Source organism: Triticum aestivum, chromosome 6B (genome assembly GCF_018294505.1).
Source record: "Triticum aestivum cultivar Chinese Spring chromosome 6B, IWGSC CS RefSeq v2.1, whole genome shotgun sequence".
Lineage (NCBI taxonomy): Eukaryota > Viridiplantae > Streptophyta > Magnoliopsida > Poales > Poaceae > Triticum > Triticum aestivum.
In genome coordinates, this window is record NC_057810.1 from 714,989,643 (window position 1) to 715,007,613 (window position 17,971).

At 45.2% G+C, this 17,971-nt stretch overlaps 1 protein-coding gene and 1 pseudogene across 1 annotated transcript; one reads left to right on the forward strand and one right to left on the reverse strand.

Moving 5' to 3' along the window:
* Window positions 1–6,605: 6,605 nt before the first annotated feature.
* LOC123135117 (LRR receptor-like serine/threonine-protein kinase EFR) lies at window positions 6,606–8,521 on the reverse strand (annotated as a pseudogene).
* A 2,814-nt stretch (window positions 8,522–11,335) lies between these two features.
* Window positions 11,336–14,480, forward strand: LOC123139931 (receptor-like protein EIX2). The gene has a single exon (XM_044559649.1). The coding sequence runs from the start codon at window positions 11,555–11,557 to the stop codon at window positions 14,255–14,257; it is 2,703 nt and encodes a 900-aa protein (XP_044415584.1). The 5' UTR covers window positions 11,336–11,554; the 3' UTR covers window positions 14,258–14,480.
* Window positions 14,481–17,971: the final 3,491 nt, after the last annotated feature.

Genomic DNA, 17,971 nt, shown 5'->3' on the forward strand with positions numbered 1-17,971 from the left:
GGGGGGGGGGGTAAAATAATGATGACCCTTGAGTCCGCGAAACCCAAGGGAAAAAGAGGCTAGGTGGCGAATGGTAAAACCAATGTTGGGCATTGCTGGAAGAGCTTTACTTAAGGCGAACTGTCAAGGGGTTCCCATAATAGCCCAACCGCGTAAGGAACGCAAAATCCGGGAACATAACACCGATATGACGGAAACTAGGGCGGCAAGAGTGGAACAAAACACCAGGCATAAGGCCGAGCCTTCCACCCTTTACCAAGTATATAGATGCATTAATTAAATAACATATATTGTGATATCCCAACAAGTAATATGTTCCAACAAGAAACAACATCTCCGTGTTCCAACAAGGAACAAACTTCAATCTTCACCTGCAACTAACAACGCTATAAGAGGGGATGAGCAAAGCGGTAACATAGCCAATCAACGGTTTGCTAGGACATGGTGGGTTAGAGGTTTGACATGGCAATTTGGGAGGCTGACAAGCAAATGGTAGGCATCGTAGCATTGGCATGGCAAAAGAGCGAGCAAACTAGCATAGCAAAGATAGTAGTGATTTCGAGGGTATGATCATCTTGCCTGAGATCCCGCAAGGAAGAAGAACGAATCCAAGAAGAAGACAAACGGACGTAGACGAACGAATCCTCACAACTCCGGAACGAAACCGAAGCTAACGAGAGAAGCAACCCGGAAAGAGACAAACAACATGGTAAACACACAAGCATAAACAAGTCATGATGCACAAACAAGTATGATGCATGTCCGGTTTAATGAGGCATGGCATGGCAAAGTGCAACAAACAATCCTACAAATTAAGTGGAGCTCAACATGCAACGGTGCATATTGACGAAACGCCACGACAAGTTATTTAGTTCTCTCTCGGTTATGTACTCACCAATATTAAAAGTTGTTAGCATGACAAGAGGGTGAAGCAAATGAAAACTACCTATCTAGTCAAGTTTAAATGAGGCCGGAAACAACAAACAACAATTCCGGTAAATCCTCATATGCATTAGCAATTTAATGCAACAACAATTTAAACATTTTAATGTTGTTAACATGATGCAGATGACACGCTCAAGTTTTATGCAATTTTTATAAAAGCGTTAACATAAGCATGTTATGAAGCATTAGTCGCCATGGCGGAATGAAACGGATGCCACGGCAACGAATCCGAAAATGATGCCACGGCAACATTCCGATTCCGATAGCTCATGGAGATACCGGTGCAAAAGGAAAAGTGACGAGAGCGTGACATGCGATAGAAGGTGGGGTGATCCCGGATACCGGGTTCCCACAACATGGTGGCATGGCAACGAGGTGAAACATGCACGCGACAATTTCGGACACGGTGCAAACGCGGGCATCTCATACAACACACATGCATTCGTTCCACGGCGATCGTTCTCGGCGGTTATACCTTTGAAGCGTGCGTTTCGGGGCGGTTCGAGTTTGATGCGGTGTAGATGGAAGTAGACGTTCTCGCAACGGTCGTCGTGGGAAGTAGTCGTACACGGCGTCGGTAGAGGTGCAAATGTTCTCGCGGTACTTGTCGGTCCAGTCTTAGTGTAGATGTACATCGCAAATGTAGTGGTACTCGCGGACTTCGGCGCCGGTAGTCGTACACATGTCGTAGAGAAACTTGGTCTTGCGAAGAGGTACTTGACGGTAGTGGTACTTGACGCAAAACACACTAGCTGTAGAGGTACACGACTCGCAGCCATCCAGGGTCGTGGTACTGGTACTTGACGTCCATGGAAAATTAGCAGCGGAGGCAACGGGTCTCAGGTCCTAGGTCGTGAACTTGAGGAGGTCAGCGGGAGCTGGGCCGGAGGAGCTGGCGAAGCTGGACCTTGGCGAGGCCGGCATCGGACCGCGTGGTCCCTGGGTAAGCAGCCAGGGCGAGAACGCAGCCCAGGCGCGGTCGAGGCGGGCGTCCTCGTGACGCTCCTGATCCTGCTCGATGGAGAGGGCTGCGGGGGCGGCGCCTAGAGGTGTAGGGAAGCGACGGCGAGGACGAGGAAGCAGGGCAGCGCTGGATCGAGAAGACGGACGGCGGCGGGGCACGAGACACTTGAGGGCGCGGGGCGCGACGGAGCTTGACGGGGTTGAGGACGACGGGTTCGGGCGGTGAAGAAGGTGCAGCCATGGAGGCTTGGCGCTTCGCGCGGGACTTGGGCGCCGGAGGACGACGTCTGCGGGCGTAGGGCCTTGCTGGTGGCCCCCCTGGGCGCGACGGCAGCGAGGTGGTCGACGGGGCTCCGGCCTGCAGTGGTGGCGCGCGTCGGGCCCCAAGGCGATGAGGAGGAGGTAGTGGGATGAGGGAGGGAGCGAGAGGAAGGTGGGGATCGAGGAGAGGTGGATCGAGGGATGTGGTCTCCCTGGCGGCGCTGGGAACAAGGAGGGAGCGAGGGGTAGGAAAAAGGGAGGCTAGGGTTTGGTCGGACCTTGGCTGGTTCTTGGGCCGGCCGGCCTGAGGCTATAGCCGGGCCTTAGGGGAAAAAGGATGGGCCACCCTGAGATCTAGGCTGGGCTCTCTCTCCCTCTATTTGCTCTATTAAAAAAACAGAAGAAGAAAAAAGGAAGAAAAGGGAAGAAAAGAAAAAAAAGGTAGAGAAAGAGTTTGGGCACGGGAATAAATTTCCCGGACTCGCAAAAATGCGCATGTTCCAAGAAAAAATGGAGTGGGCATTTTCGAACGTTCAAATTCAAACTCATTTGATTTAAAATCAAATGGTTTGAATAGGAAGTGAGGGTTAGGAAGGTCCAAAAATGATCGGATTTTTGGTGGAGCTCCGGAAAATGATGAAATAATTTATGGGCAGAGTTGGAGACCAAGAATTAAGATAATAAGGCATTGGGATATTTTGCAAGTGTGTTAAGGTGATTCCAAAACAATGGAATATTTTATTATAGCTCCCTAAATATCGGGAGGGTATGTTATAAAGAGAAGTCACCCTTCCCTCGAATTAAATGGATCGAAGATCCATACAATTTATTTAGTTGATTTTTAAAAAATTAAAATGGCATGATGGCATGATGACATGATGCAATGCACATGATGCAAAGATGAATGCATCAAACAAATAAATCACACGACGAAACTCAGAGTAGCTGGAAGTCTTCTGGAGCGTCGGTCTCGGGGCGTTACACGAATACCAAAAGACAGATCAAAGTGATTACTCTATAGATAGGAACAACATATTATGGATTTGGTATGCCACAGTTGCAAGTAGAAACTAACCAAATAGTACTAATGAGAGTTTTTCTTGATTACAAACAATTGCGGCCACTTTACTGATAACCATTCTAAATTTAGGCAACATAATTACTAATTTTGGGTAGAAGTCATAGCATAGTTTGTAAAAAACTACATGTGTGGTGACGATGTAGCATGTGAGGTCATCTCGTAAGGAAATTCTATAAGAAATAATAGAGAACACTGCAACTTGTATATGTGAGCTGCATATGAAACATTCGGTTAGGTCCATAACATCATGCCTCTATAATAAGAGAGAAATGTGAACAAAAAGTAGGTCGATGAATATGAACAGAAATTATTTTTTTTCTATTTTGCTGCTGTCAAAGGATATAACATGTATTACTTTTTACCCTCATAGTGACATATGAAGTATATAATGTAACTAATATGGTAAGAAAAATAGATGTGTGAACTAATTTGACAGAATCTGTAAATACAGAATCACATGAATCAGAGACAAAGGCCCAATATACAATCTTGTATAGGCTAGTCCACACTCCACGGTCGTGACCCCCTACTTCTTCCTCTCCATACAGAAAAGAAATACTGCTCGGCTCATTCTCTCTCTTGTACGACACTGAACAAATACATCACTTGTACAAACATGTTAATCATTCTCTCTCATTCTTCCATGTGCGTGGGTGTGCATACATGTTGATCATTCTCAATATGTCATTGGCATCCAAATTGGATGAACGGACTGTACTGCGCCAGACAGTTGCACATGCCAACATGGATCTGCACTCTCTAATCACTTGTACAAACATTCTAAACTCTTGTCTAGCCAGGACAACAAACAAGGAATTGAAGGAAAAGGTTTGCCGTGAGGGAGGGCAGTTTCCATCCACTGCTGGGGTGGAATTGATGGTGACGAATGGGCATCAGATCCAGCCTGCGGAATCAAGCTAATCCTACGCTGCTTTAATTCAGTGTCCATGTGTCCAGGCCCGCAAAGATTTTTACCAAGTAGACACTAAAAAATGTTGACAACTAATAAAGCCCAACATCAGCCTAGCAAAATGCTCAGAATCAAGCTATGTGCGATGATTGGGAGCATAGCACACGTTGTAAAGCACCTCGACAATTCATGTGCCATAAGACATGACAACGCATACGATTGTGTGCGAAGTTTCGATGATTCTGGAGGATGTCTCCTATTTTGTTCAACATAGTGGCAGATATGTTGGAAATTCTTATCGGTAGGGCTAAAGAGGATGGGAAAGTAGGCGGACTCGTACCCCGTCTTGCGGACGGTGGGGTGTCCATACTACAATACGCTGATGGCACTCTCATTTTCATGAAACATGATCTGTAGAAATTGAAGCTGGTGCTATGACTGTTTGAGCAATTGTCGGGATTTAAGATCAATTTTAACAAAAGTGAATTGTTTTGTTTTGGGAGAGCCAAAGATGATGCTTATAGACAATTGTTCGGTTGTGAACTGGGTTCACTACCATTTACTTATCTGGGCATACCAATTCATCATCACAAGCTATCCAAACAGAAGTGGAAGTGTATTGAAGATCGATTTGAAAAAAAACTAAGCTGATGGAAGGGTAAGCTTATGTCTGATGGTGGTTGGCTGGTACTGATAAACTCAGTACTCACAAGTATGACGATGTTTCTATTCTCTTTCTTTGAAGTATCTGTAGGGGTACGGAAAAGGTTAGACTTCTATTGATCATGATTATTCTGGCAACACGATGAAATAAAGACAAAATACAGGCTCACCAAGTGGGATATTATTTGTAGACCGAAGGACCAGGGTGGGCTTGGGATTGAGAATTTAGAGGTAAAGAATAGATGTCTGCTCGGTAAAAGGTTGTACAGGATTTTGGTTGAGTCCGAAGGTACATGGGTACATATTTTGCTTAATAAGTACCTAGAATCTAAGACCTTGGCCCAGGTTACTGTAAGACCCAATGATTCACCTTTCCGGAAGCGGTTAATAAGGACGAAAGCAGCCTTTTTCATAGGACTAAATTCATCACTGCGAACGGTAATTCGACTAGATTCTGGGAGGATACATGGTTAGGGGAGACGCTTTTAGCCACACAATATCCGTCTCTTTATAATAGTGTACATCGTAAGGATACTTATGTTGCTACAGTATTGCAGTATGTTCCTCTAAGCATCCAGTTCAGGAGGTCCTTAGTAGGAGACCGATGGGATGCGTGGCTACATCTCATGCGGAGACTGATGGACATTCACCTCTCCGATGAGCCAGATTCGATTCACTGGAAACTATCTATGAATGGAGTTTTCTCAGTGAAATCTATATATCTAGACTTAATTGATTCTGGTCCAATTCTAAAATCATTACATATTTGGAAGATTAAAGTACCTTTAAGAATCAAAATATTCATGTGGTTTGTTGACAAGGAGGTGATTCGGACTAAGGGTAACTTGGCAAAGCAAAGATGGGAGGGTAGTAAGCGATGTTACTTTTGTGATCTTGATGAAACTATTAAACACCTCTTTCTCGATTGTCCTCTTGCCAAACTTTTATGGCATACGGTTTATATAGCCTATAATGTCAGCTCTCCAAATAGTATTAACATGTTATTTGGGAGGTGGCTAAATTGAGTGGAGCCAAACAGTGCGGGACATATTCGGACAGGAGTATGCGCATTACTTTGGGCTATATGGAAGTGCAGAAATGATATGATTTTTTAATAGACAAACTCTTATAATTTTTTGCAGGTTATTTACAGGGCCACTGCGTGGATCCGTACGTGGTCGTTACTCACTCTTGCGGAAGCCAGGGAGCTTTTGGCTATTGGGTTTACCCGGTGGGAGATAGTAGCACAGGGTATTTACAGCTGGTTTAGATGGCAATCCAATAAGAAGCTAGGTGTTTAGTCATCTCGACCTATTTTCGCCAGTTGTTGTCAACTTTTATTTGCTCTTCTTTTCTTTTTAGCTACATGTGAGCTTGTACTGAACCGCAAACATTTTGGTACTTTTGCTTAATAATATGGTCGCATGCATCAGTCTGATGTAGAGGTCGGGGGTGACTCTTCTTTTCAAAAACAAAGTCAGTGCGCCTTTGGCTCGCTTCAGTGCTTGTAGTCGTTCCTAGGTAGTCTACGAATATGGATGTAAATTTTTATTATTTCTTGTGTTCCTTGTACTATCATGATTGAAGATGAATAGATCTAAAATTTCCGGCAAAATAATAATAATTTTCCATAAGTTTAGTATCGGAAAATGTTAGCATGAAAAGATCAAGACGAGCCTAGCTTAGTAGCTTGTAAACAATACAATGGAGTGGTTGGCAATCGGCCAGCATTGTTTATGTGAAACTCCCATTTTAATCTGTTTTGTTGATTGAGCACTGAGAGCCACCATCTCAGTGGATCGTTTATTGCCAAAGTGAAGGTTCGGAAGGTCCCAACCCTGTGAATTACAATAATCAGGTAGTACAATGATAGGTTTGCTCTTGACGTCTTCTTCGTGAGCATAAAATAGGCCAAAGAATATGAGTGACATGCAACTAAGTATTGTAATGAGTAGTCCAATAATCAGGTAGTACATACTGTGTTTCTTCTCTCCGAGAGATAGCGGGGCATGGGAGCAGATCCAGTGTTCCTCCAAAAAAAAAGTCCATGTTGCCTCCAAGTGAGACGAAACTGTTATTTTCGACAATATACTCCGTGTCATGGCACACCACCTCGCAGATTATTATCAGACATATCTAGATTGGTGAGCTGCTTTAAGCCGCCAAGCTCTATTGGGAGGAAGCCCCAAATATTATTTCGCTGAAGGATTAGGTATTCTAACTGTACAAGATTACCAAAAGAACCTGGAACTTGACCAATGAAATTGTTGGAAGAAACGTTTAACAGTCTTAGCCCTGAAATATTGTGAAGCAGGGAGATGACCTTCAAAATTGTTATTGTCCAAACAGAGATGTTCAAGATCTGGGAAGGTGTCACCAAAGTTCGATGGCAGTGTTTTTCCAAGCATATTGGAATATAAGTATAAATATTGGAGAGAAGACTGATTGTATTTGTACAGGGTTTCTGGTATTCCACCTGATAGCATATTTCCAGCAAGGCCTAAATAAACAAGAGATGGGAAACTTCCCATCTCATCAGGAATGGTTCCCATGAACCTATTATCAGTAAGCACGATGTCTTCAAGGTGACTATTGTTTCTTAGGCTTGGTGGGATTGTTCCGGTGAGATTATTTGAGGAAAGCCATACTTTCCTTAGATTGGATAGTAGGCCTATACCTAGGGGAATTTCACCCATTAGTAAGTTGGCAGATAGGTCTAGGCTCCTTAGCTTGGAGCAGTTTGTGAGAGTATCTGGAATGGTCCCTCGCAGTGGGTTCTTTCCCAAGTCAAGGTATTCCAGTCTGTGGAGACGGTTGAGAGGAGGTAACTCACCGGTGAAGCCATTTTTGGACAGGCCCAGTGTCCTAAGGAACGTTAGGTTGCCAAGGGAGGAGGATATCCGACCCAACAACCCTCGTTGTCTGAGGTACAGCTTAGTGACTCGCCCCGAGCTGCAGTGAACGCCCTCCCAACTGCAAAGAGGGACGCTGGTGTGCCAAGATGTCAAGGCTTGTCTTGAGTCGTTGGTGATGGCCCGCTTGAAATCTAGCAGCGAGATCATGTCCGTGCTGTTATCATGGACTGTTGTCATTGATGAGCAGAGGATGCTCCCGACTCCGCAAGAAATGAGCAGCAACGGCAGTAGCATAAGCATGGTCGCGAGCCTTGCCGCTTGACTAATGGCCATGTCACCTGCAAATTAAAGTTTGAATGAAGAATAAAACATTGTGCGTACTATGTTTACTGCAAGTTTGGTCATTGCGTGCATCAATTGATACACAAGCATGCACCTTGCATATCTTGTTTTCAAAGAGAGAAAAAAAAACTTATGAGTAGGTCATGAACAATACTACTAGGTTTTGTGAGCTTGCTCTCATGAACAACACTAATAGGTTTCATGATCCGATGGGGGGAAATATTAGAAGTAGAACCCATGTGAAAAATATTAGTTTGAGATTTTTGTTTTTGACAGTCAAGAAGATGTAAGAAGCAGTACTAAGTGGTAACTACTAACTGAGTAATCAGGATTCAGGAGGAGGAGGCACCTTTGCCCAAGAGAGAGTGGCTAGGACACCTTTGCTCGGCCGAATCACACGGAACGGCAGCCTCTCTTGCATGGTTTTGCCGCCGCCAGCCGGGCTCTGAGGTGTGTCAGCCGTGAAGCCTGTGAGTTGAGTTGGAGGTTGGAACACTGAACGCTCAAATGGACGCTCAACTTGCTTTGCTTGCAGGTGTTTTAAAGAAAGAAACCACGCTCACCGTTACGTCCACACACCTGCAAGAATACTCTCAAGCACGGCTCAGTCCTTCTCAGCTGGAATCAGACAGAGATGCTATCCTTTGGCCCTTACTGCTTGTTAGAGTATGATTTGTAATCATCTCCTGCCTTATCTCTAGGAGAGACTTATTGGCCTTCAAGCCTTGTACTCTGTATAAACCGCCCGAAGGCTCAATACAACACCCATCATATTCTCTCAATCTCTCTTTATTCCCTTCTAACATGGTATCATCCTAGCCGGTTCAAACCCTAGCCGCCTCCCACTGCTTCTGCCCCGCGACGCGCCCCTGGGGCGGTCGGCCTCCATGACTGCCGCCGGGGGCCGCGCCGCCCATACCTAGGGTTCTTCTACCGATCGCGTTGACCGGTGCCCTAGAGAGTCTTTTTCTCAATCCTTTGATCAGGGTTTTTTCTATCTCTCGCCGGTCGCTTTGATCGACGTTTCCTTTTTGGTTTTCAGATCTAAGATCTTTCTTTGCTTATTCATAATTCATTCAAATTATGGCACCTCAGATGGTATTGTGCGTCTCGCATGGCATATAGGCGTATATTGTGTGCATATGTATGGTCCCTGGAGCACATATTGCTTAATAGAGACAGCGATCGGCTTGCTATTAACTCTACGCCCACTTGCAGCGGGCAACAATATTATGTTAGAACCCCACTTGCAGCCGGCCACTAGAGAACCTCTTTACATGTCTAGCAGATTTTCTGGTATTTTGATTCCAATCAGATAAGGTCGAAAGATCGAGTGGAAGTTTCTCAATGCTTTTCTGGAGTAGATCAAACATTATTGTCCCAACTCTCAAGAAAAAGAATAAAAGTGTTATTGTCCAGGCCATCCCCCTCGCACCGCGTCAGATGGGCTTAATTTTGTCACCATTTGCAACATGTTTACTAGTACTATACAATGCAATGACGCATCTTGCTGACAGTACGAATATCATATAGAAGTACCACACTAGAGATAACAAGGTCGCTTGACTAATAAGCTGCAGCTGTGATATATAATCGGCATTTGGCAAGCTAATCAGCATTGTAAAACAACGCCTAGCTGTTAGACAGAGGAGTCCAGCTTTCTCAAAAAACCGTACTATCAAGATGATAGTAATTACATCCAGCCTCTGCAACGACCCAATATTAAAAATTAGTTGAGATATTAAGGATGCACATAGTTAAGAAGATAAAACAGAAAGGGTGAAAAACAAAAAGAGTCGCACAACTAAGGACACGCAACTAGACAACTACACCACCACCAATATCCTAGACAATAGATGAACCACATGCAAGGTTCTCTAGAAGCAACACCTCCAGAAAAGTAACACCGCCCAAGCACTGCTATAGCCCGATCCGGGTGTTGAATGCTGGATCTTGGGGTTTTACCCTGAAGAGCACGTCTGAAAAATCTATGCCTTCCAACAAAGGCGTGGGGCGTAAACTCCATCATTGACGGGTGCAACCAATGAATGTCAACGGAGGAGTCAAGCTAATTGAAAGAATCTCTTGCATCGTGCATCCATAGATACGGGCTATGTCAAGTCTTACTCGTGTGTCGAAGCTGACAATAATGGTAACAACATACATAGAAAGAAGGAAGACTCCACGTTGCTCATTTTTTAAAAGAGAGTTTCCTCCCCGAATTCATTTACCAGAATCTAGTGTTCGTTACAGGCCCTAGATAAGATCAACTAACGAAAAGGAAAATAGTAGAGACGTCCCATGATCAAAAAGCCTCTCTCTAACAGGACGAAACACCAAAGCCTGCTGGTATCCACCCACTCAGTGTTCAAGGATATGATCCGAGCCGGAGTATAGCCTGCAAAGTGGATGGAAATTAAGAAGACATTTTTTTTCTTCAAAATGGTGGAAAATTTCCACAATTATAGATCAGATAATGACGAAAGAGCAAGTGGAAGTTTCTTTGCGACTTCTACTATACTCGAGGACGTCCATCTCCTTGGAGTGACCCGTCTCATTTATCCCCTTTTGCGCATTTTGTCGGTGTTTTTTAATCTCTTCTCCCATGTCCCATGTGATTCCGGTTCGTTTGAAGCCATCTTTTTGTAGGCAAATGTTTGAACTCATCTTGTAATAGGGTGCAATGCAAACCTTACATAAGCAAAAAATATATATATATTCGAGGGGTACGTAAAAAATAAATCGGGCAGGTGGCCGACGTGATGCCTGCCTGGCCCATCTGGCCATCTAAAATGCTGGCCCAGTTTGTGGATGACAGGCACGCCACCGTGGTCTGGCCGCGCTCCGCCTGTCTCTTCTCCCACTCCCACCCACCTCTCTGCCGCCGTCAAACTCCACGCCTCGCCACCGTGAACTGGGGGAGTTGGGGCGCGCTAGACTAATGAGCGACGTTCGATCAGCAGGCAGGCGGTGTCGCGGTGGTGGGGCGGATGGGAATGGACGACGACACCGACTGAAGACGCCTCCGTTGACTCCTGCTTCGACGCCAACAAGGTCCCCTCCTACCGTATTATGAGAGAAATTACGGAGCAGTTTTTTGCATGCCTGTGTGCACCATTTCTGTTCACTCTTAAGAAAATGAAGGTGCGAGTGCTGAAGAACTAACTGTCAATTAATTTCTGTTCACTCTAAGGAACAATGGCAATTTCTGAATTTTCTTTTAATTTTGTAGACGTGACACAATGGTGTCTGATTGCTTTTTCCCGAGTGTCCAAACTAGTTCACTCCTTTTATCTCCAACGGAGAACTGAAAAAAATCCATGGTCCAAGCTAATGACCGAATCTTGGGTAGAAATTCCAACCCCAGCCTATCATTGTTGACTGTCCCAATTAACAAATTCTAGCTACAACTTGACTACAGGAAAAGTATGCATCACAAGACGATACTCCTATATTGCAGCTGGGGACTTGTGGTGGAACTGGAATAAGAGAGAAGTTGCTCTGTCTCATATCCATCTGCCATTTCTGACCAACATGATTAAGCTTGCAGTCCTCATCCGAGGAACTGCACTGCTCCTTTGCCTATTGATCTTCCAACCAGCATCCGCTTCCCATGGTCAAGCGACTGCATCAGGAGCCTGCATCAGCGGCGAGCGAGATGCGCTTCTGTCCGTCAAGGCAAGCGTCCTGGATCCTGATGGTCGTCTGTCATCATGGCAGGGCGACGACTGTTGTCGATGGAGGGGAGTCCGTTGTAGCAACAGAACTGGCCATATCATCAAGCTCAAGCTCCGCAAGTCCGGCAAGCACGCCATGTACGACATAGCCTACAGGTCAGTAGGATTCGGTGGGGGAATACCTTCCCAACTTGGCAATCTCTCAAAGTTGCAATATCTAGATGTCAGTGGGAATTCTTTTCATTCGGATAGTTACTCAGTGAATTTTGCATGGTTGCCACGTCTCTCTTCTTTGGTCCATCTCGACATGAGCTTTGTTGATCTTAGTTCTGCCGAGGATTGGCTTCAGACGGTGAACATGCTTCCTTCTCTTAAAGTGCTTCGCTTGAGCTTCTGTGAACTCAATCTTCCCGTATCTGCTAGCATGTCACTGTCCAACCTCACACATGTCGAGATACTTGATTTGTCTTATAACAAATTCTATACTAATTCACTCAAGCGCGCATGGTTTTGGAATCTCATAAGCCTCAAGGAGCTTTACCTCCAAGATTCCGGCTTGGAAGGGGCCATTCCTAGTAACTTGGCAAACATGACGTCCCTTCAAGTCATAGACTTCAGCGGGAACAACCTTGTGGGTCTGATACCAAACAAATTAGATAATCTGTGCAATTTGACAATAATGAGGTTTAGCGGTATCAACACTGGTTCGAGCATAGGGGAGTTCATGGAGCGATTGCCAAAGTGTGCATGGCATACATTGCAAGAATTGTCAGTGCAGGGTGCAAATATGACCGGGAATCTACCCATTTGGATTGGGAACTTGACAGGTCTCGCCGTTCTTCAAGCATCTCAAAACATGTTAACTGGCCCTCTACCTGTAGGAGTTGGAGCACTCCGTAATTTAAAAATGTTGGACCTCAGTTATAATAAATTTAGCAGTGTGCTCACAGAGGAGCATTTTGCGGGCCTACTGAATTTAGAGTATCTGGACTTGTCATACAACTCTTTGAGATTAGCTATCAAACACAAATGGGTTCCTCCATTTAGATTGAAGGTTGCAGGTTTCGGTTCATGCCAACTGGGCCCCAGTTTTCCAGAGTGGCTTAGATGGCAATCTGACATTGATGTTCTTGTTCTCAGTAATGCAAATCTAGATGATGTTATTCCTGATTGGTTTTGGGTGACATTTTCCCGAGCTTCATTCTTGCAAGCATCAGGAAACAAATTGCATGGCTCATTACCGGGAGATCTACAACACATATCAGCTGACCACATATATCTTGGGTCCAATAAGTTTACGGGCCAAGTACCACATTTACCTATAAATATATCAAGACTAAACCTATCTTCAAACTCTTTCACTGGGTCATTGCCATCAGAGCTGAATGCCCCACTACTCGGAGAGTTGTTGCTTGCAAATAATCAACTTACAGGCACCATCCCGTCATCTATATGCCAATTGACTAAACTGAATAGGTTGGACCTATCAGGAAACCATTTAACAGGAGATATTATGCAGTGTTGGAAGGAATCTGATGCAAACTCTACGAATCAATTTGGTTTTGACATGCTAAGCTTAGCCCTGAATAACAACGGTCTCACTGGTGAATTCCCTAAATTTCTTCAAAGGTCGTCAAGGTTAATGTTCCTTGATCTTTCTTACAATTGGTTATTTGGAGGATTGCCTGAATGGTTGCCAGAAAAAATGCCACATCTGAAAATATTAAGAGTGCGATCAAATATGTTCAGCGGCCATATTCCTAAGAATCTCACTTCCCTGGACAGTCTTCATTATTTGGACATAGCACACAACAAGATAACAGGAAGCATACCATGGTCTTTGTCAAACCTGAAGGCAATGATGACAGTGGTGTCGCAGGACACGGAGTATTACAATTTTGAAGAGAGCATCCCAGTATACACAAAGGACCAAAAGCGTAACTATACCTTTGTAATCTACAAATTGCTAGTGATTCTTGATTTGTCAAGTAATATTTTGACAGGACATGTTCCGGAGGAGACAACTCTACTCATTGGGCTTAACAATCTGAACTTGTCAAATAATCAACTCACAGGAGCAATCCCAGACCAAATTGGTGATTTAAGGCAGTTGGACTCACTCGACCTATCCTTCAATGAGTTTTCTGGTGCAATACCATCAAGTTTGTCAGCTTTAACTTATTTGAGCCACTTGAACTTGTCATACAACAATCTGTCCGGTGCAATACCACCCGGACAACAGCTACAAACTCTTGGCAACCAGATGTACATCTACATCGGTAACCCTGGTCTTTGTGGAGATCCGGTTGGCAGGAACTGCTCAACACATCATGCAGAGCAAAGTGGCCTTGAAGATCTAGAGCATATGCCATCTGTCTATCTTGCCATGAGCATTGGATTTGTGGTGGGTCTGTGGACAGTTTTCTGCACCATGTTGATGAAGAGAACATGGAGGGCTGCCTTCTTCCAGTTTGTTGATATGATGTATGACATGGTTTATGTGCAAGTGGCTATAAGGTGGGCTCACATGATGGAGAAAACTCAAGACGGTGCACCATGAAGCGCCCAACTCTACGGCAAGCGAATTGTTTGTATCTAAATAGTATTTGTATGTTTGCACCATTTCCCTATTTGTAGCTCTAAATGAGCCTTGGCTGGTTGTTGGTACTGTATTGTACTATTATTTGTTTGTTTGCACCGTATCTCTATTTGTAGTTCTAAATGAGCCTTGGCTCAACGTTTGTACTTTATCGTATTGGTATTTGAGTATGTCTGTACTTTAACAGGTCAAGTGTATGTATCTGTTTTGCTGGATTGTTTAAGCTGAAGAAAAATATACAGCCCCAAAACTGCACTGTGCCTTTTTCATGTTGTTCGGTTTGCTTTGTATCATCTATTCCCAGAGAGTGATAAGATATCTCTCAAGGCAAGAGGAAGAAAGCCCTGTTCACCATCAGTGATTGTAGACTTATTCATGTAAATCTGAAGCTTCCATTGAGCTGACATTTCTTTATTTTGGTGAGGCAAACTGTACCGACTCGACTATGCCTGTGCTTGCCAGTGAAGTGAGAAGCTCGAGTCCGACCAGTCCAAGCACTCGGAGGAGGGTGACTCTGGAGCCCTTTGAGTGCGACCACGCATGCATCTTTGGTGGTTATAGAATGCCCAAAAGGTAAAAGTGAAATTAAGAAGAGATAAGTGTATGTTTTATCTTTGGTGGTTACAGGTGCTTGTAGACTTATTCATGCTACTCTGAAGTGTCATCTGAGCTGACATTTATTTACTTTGGTCAGTAAACTGTATGACGCGATCATGCCAACCTTCGGTGTTTGCAAGCAAGCTGACCAGTTAAATCCCATGGAGCCTTTTGAGCGTGACCACACCTGCACCGTTGGTCGTTACAGAATGCCCCAGAAGCAATAGTGAAATTAAGAAAATAATTATTATTTTTATGCCTGCAGTTTGTTTCATGTCAAAAATGGAGATTTTGGCACCCAGGAGCTGAAGCCAGTACAGGATAACAAGTACTAGTAGTATAAATCCGCTGGTGCTCACGATGGACATGTAGAACAAGGGAGAAAAAACGTGAGCAGTCACAAACTGCTTTGATCGCTGGGTCATATGACGGCAGACTTATTTTATACCATGCCAGAGTCAACACTAACTTCCGTAAGTACTTGTTTTCAAGGGGAATTATTCATATATTTATCCTTGGGAAAATCGGATGAACTGAGCAGACATTTTGGTCTTCAGTCTCATGCGAGCTCACACAGTTGGAAAATCCTATTGCCAGTGGGCGCTTCGTATGGTACTAAAACAATGCTGAAAGTAGGCGCTCCCTGTTTCACAAGCAAACAAGCAAAAGGAGATACAGTATACTCCCTCGATCCGAAAATACTTGTCATCAAAATGGATGAAAAGGGATGCATCTAGAACTAAAATACATCTAGATACATTCCTTTTTATTCTTTGTGATGACAAGTATTTTCGAACGGAGGGAGTATGATATAAGGGTCTCTGTTTCAGCAAAGCAAGCCCCAGGATCAGCAGAGTGCTCGAGGTTCCGTCAATATGGTGCTCCAAAAGTGTATAGATTGATCGAACACCAAGGCCTCGAATCAGCTCCTCGGGAATCAGTCCCAAATCAGCTCAGCAGAGAGATGCTCTGCTTCAAGAATGCCAGATGCTCTGCTTTCACTCGTTCCAAACGAGCATCAAGTCTTTGCCACAGTCTATACAGCAGAACACTGGTCCCCAGATGCCATTGTAAGTTCTCTACCAAGCTTTACTATCTAGATTCAGCATAGCTTTCTTTACACTACACACATGTACATGAGTTTGCTATTTTTCATACATTGGCCTGGAATTTCAAACAAAACAAAAAGACACGCTAACCAGGTGCTGAATCTGTCTAGTACTCCCTCCGACCAGAAATACCTCCCGATCTAGCGCCGCCGCGTCCCGCCCCCTCGCCCTCCCAGTCTCGCCGCCACCCGAGGAGGCCGCCGGCGAACGCCGCGCGCGCTCCAAGGATGGTGGCGGCGGGGCGCCTCTGCTGCATCTCGCGGCCGCTTCGCCAGAGGAGGGGCGGAGCCGTCGTGTTGGATCTGGGGCCCGTCCTCGGGGGCGTGCAAAGGCGGCTGCCTCTTCGATGCTGTGGTGGCTCGGGGGCGTCGGCTGCTGGTGCTGCTCCCGGGCGCTCAGTTGGCCGCGGTCGGCTGAGTCGCATATGGATCTGGCTTCCAGGGCCGGCGGCCGGCGGGTCTCGGTGGGGGGGGCTTCCCCTTGCTGAGATCTGGCAAGCGGGATCATCCAGATCCCGGCAAGGATGGCGGCGACCCGTGCACGAGAGATGGAGGTCTTCGATCAGATCTGGGTGAAAACCTGCTATTGGCTACTGCCAAGGCCGGCGACGGCGACGCTGTCTGCGTCGTTCCCTTCCCGAAGGCATCGCCGTGGAGAAGTTAAAGGCCACTCTCTGCTACCTCCGGGGGAAACCCTAGATCAGTAGATCGGATGACGACGGCTCTCTGGTGTCGTTTTCCCCCATGGGGGCGTCATTTTTGAAGGTGCACACGGGCTCAAGGGACTAGAGGACGGCGACTTTGGTGGAGCGGTGCTTCATCTTACACATTGATGGTGGCGGATCTCGGCGGCGTGGTGCTGTTGAGACTCGGCGTCTGGTGCGCGGAGATGGACTCGCGCAGGAGGAGGTTGCTGTCTGGCGTCATGGTGACGTCGATGGCAGAGTGGCCAGACAAGGTAGAAGCCTCAATATGACCTGAAGACAGACCTGTGGAAGATGGCGGCGACGACACACGAGTGCGTTTGACCGGATTGTGCCCCAGACCCGGTATGTGGCTCGGCTGGGGCTTCTGAATATGTTTCGGCTTCCGGCTTTTGATGTTAGGCTCAGGTGAGTGGTTTGGGTAGTGGCCCAGCTAGCACCCCTTTATCATTTTGGATAGGAGTAACGGATATATCTAGCACTGAAATACATCTAAATACATCTGTTTGAGCAACAAGTATTTCTGGACAGAGATAGTACTCCCTCCGTTCCAAATTACTCGTCGTGGTTTTAGTTTAAATTTGAACTTAAACTAAAACCACGACGAGTAATTTGGAACGGAGGGAGTATGAGTGAATGAGATGGATATGCTAAAACAGTATGTGTGATGTGCAAGCGAAGCACAAGTTCAGTGTACAGTGGGGTAGCTCTTTTTGTGATTGCTGTTAAGATTGATGATAATTTAGCACACCTCTTGATAGACATTATTTCTTCTCTGTTGAATTGATTCACTCTGATATACGTACTCTGCTTCAGTTCTGAAACACTCCAAGCTTAATAGTGGGATGATCCATTCGTTTCAGGTTAAAGACGCACAACCTCACAGCCTTGTATACGCATAGATCTTGAGCCAAGCAGAGAAGCGGTTCACCTAACCAAATCACAAGACTCAGCTTTGCTATCAAAGCCGATAATGCACATCATCGGTGACTAGTTCTTTCCAAGCTCTTCTTCTCATGGCCTTAACATGCAGCAGCTGACTGTCACGGCTCTGCGTCTGGCTGACAAATTTAAGACAACTCAACTACTATTAACTTGGTCCTATGAGCCTTGGTTCTGTAAATGAAATACAGTATCATCGATCTCCCGCCCAAGCGTTGCCAACTCATCGAATTTGTATATGAGGTGGAGTTCAGTTAAGTCCTTTGGCTAGTCACATGTAAGATGTCCTCTGCTTTCAGATATGTTTCTGTTCCCGATTTGTTT

What these genes read in the sequence shown, in the direction of transcription:
- LOC123139931 (XM_044559649.1), top strand. Translation starts at nt 11,555, where the DNA reads ATGATTAAGCTTGCAGTCCTCATCCGAGGAACTGCACTGCTCCTTTGC.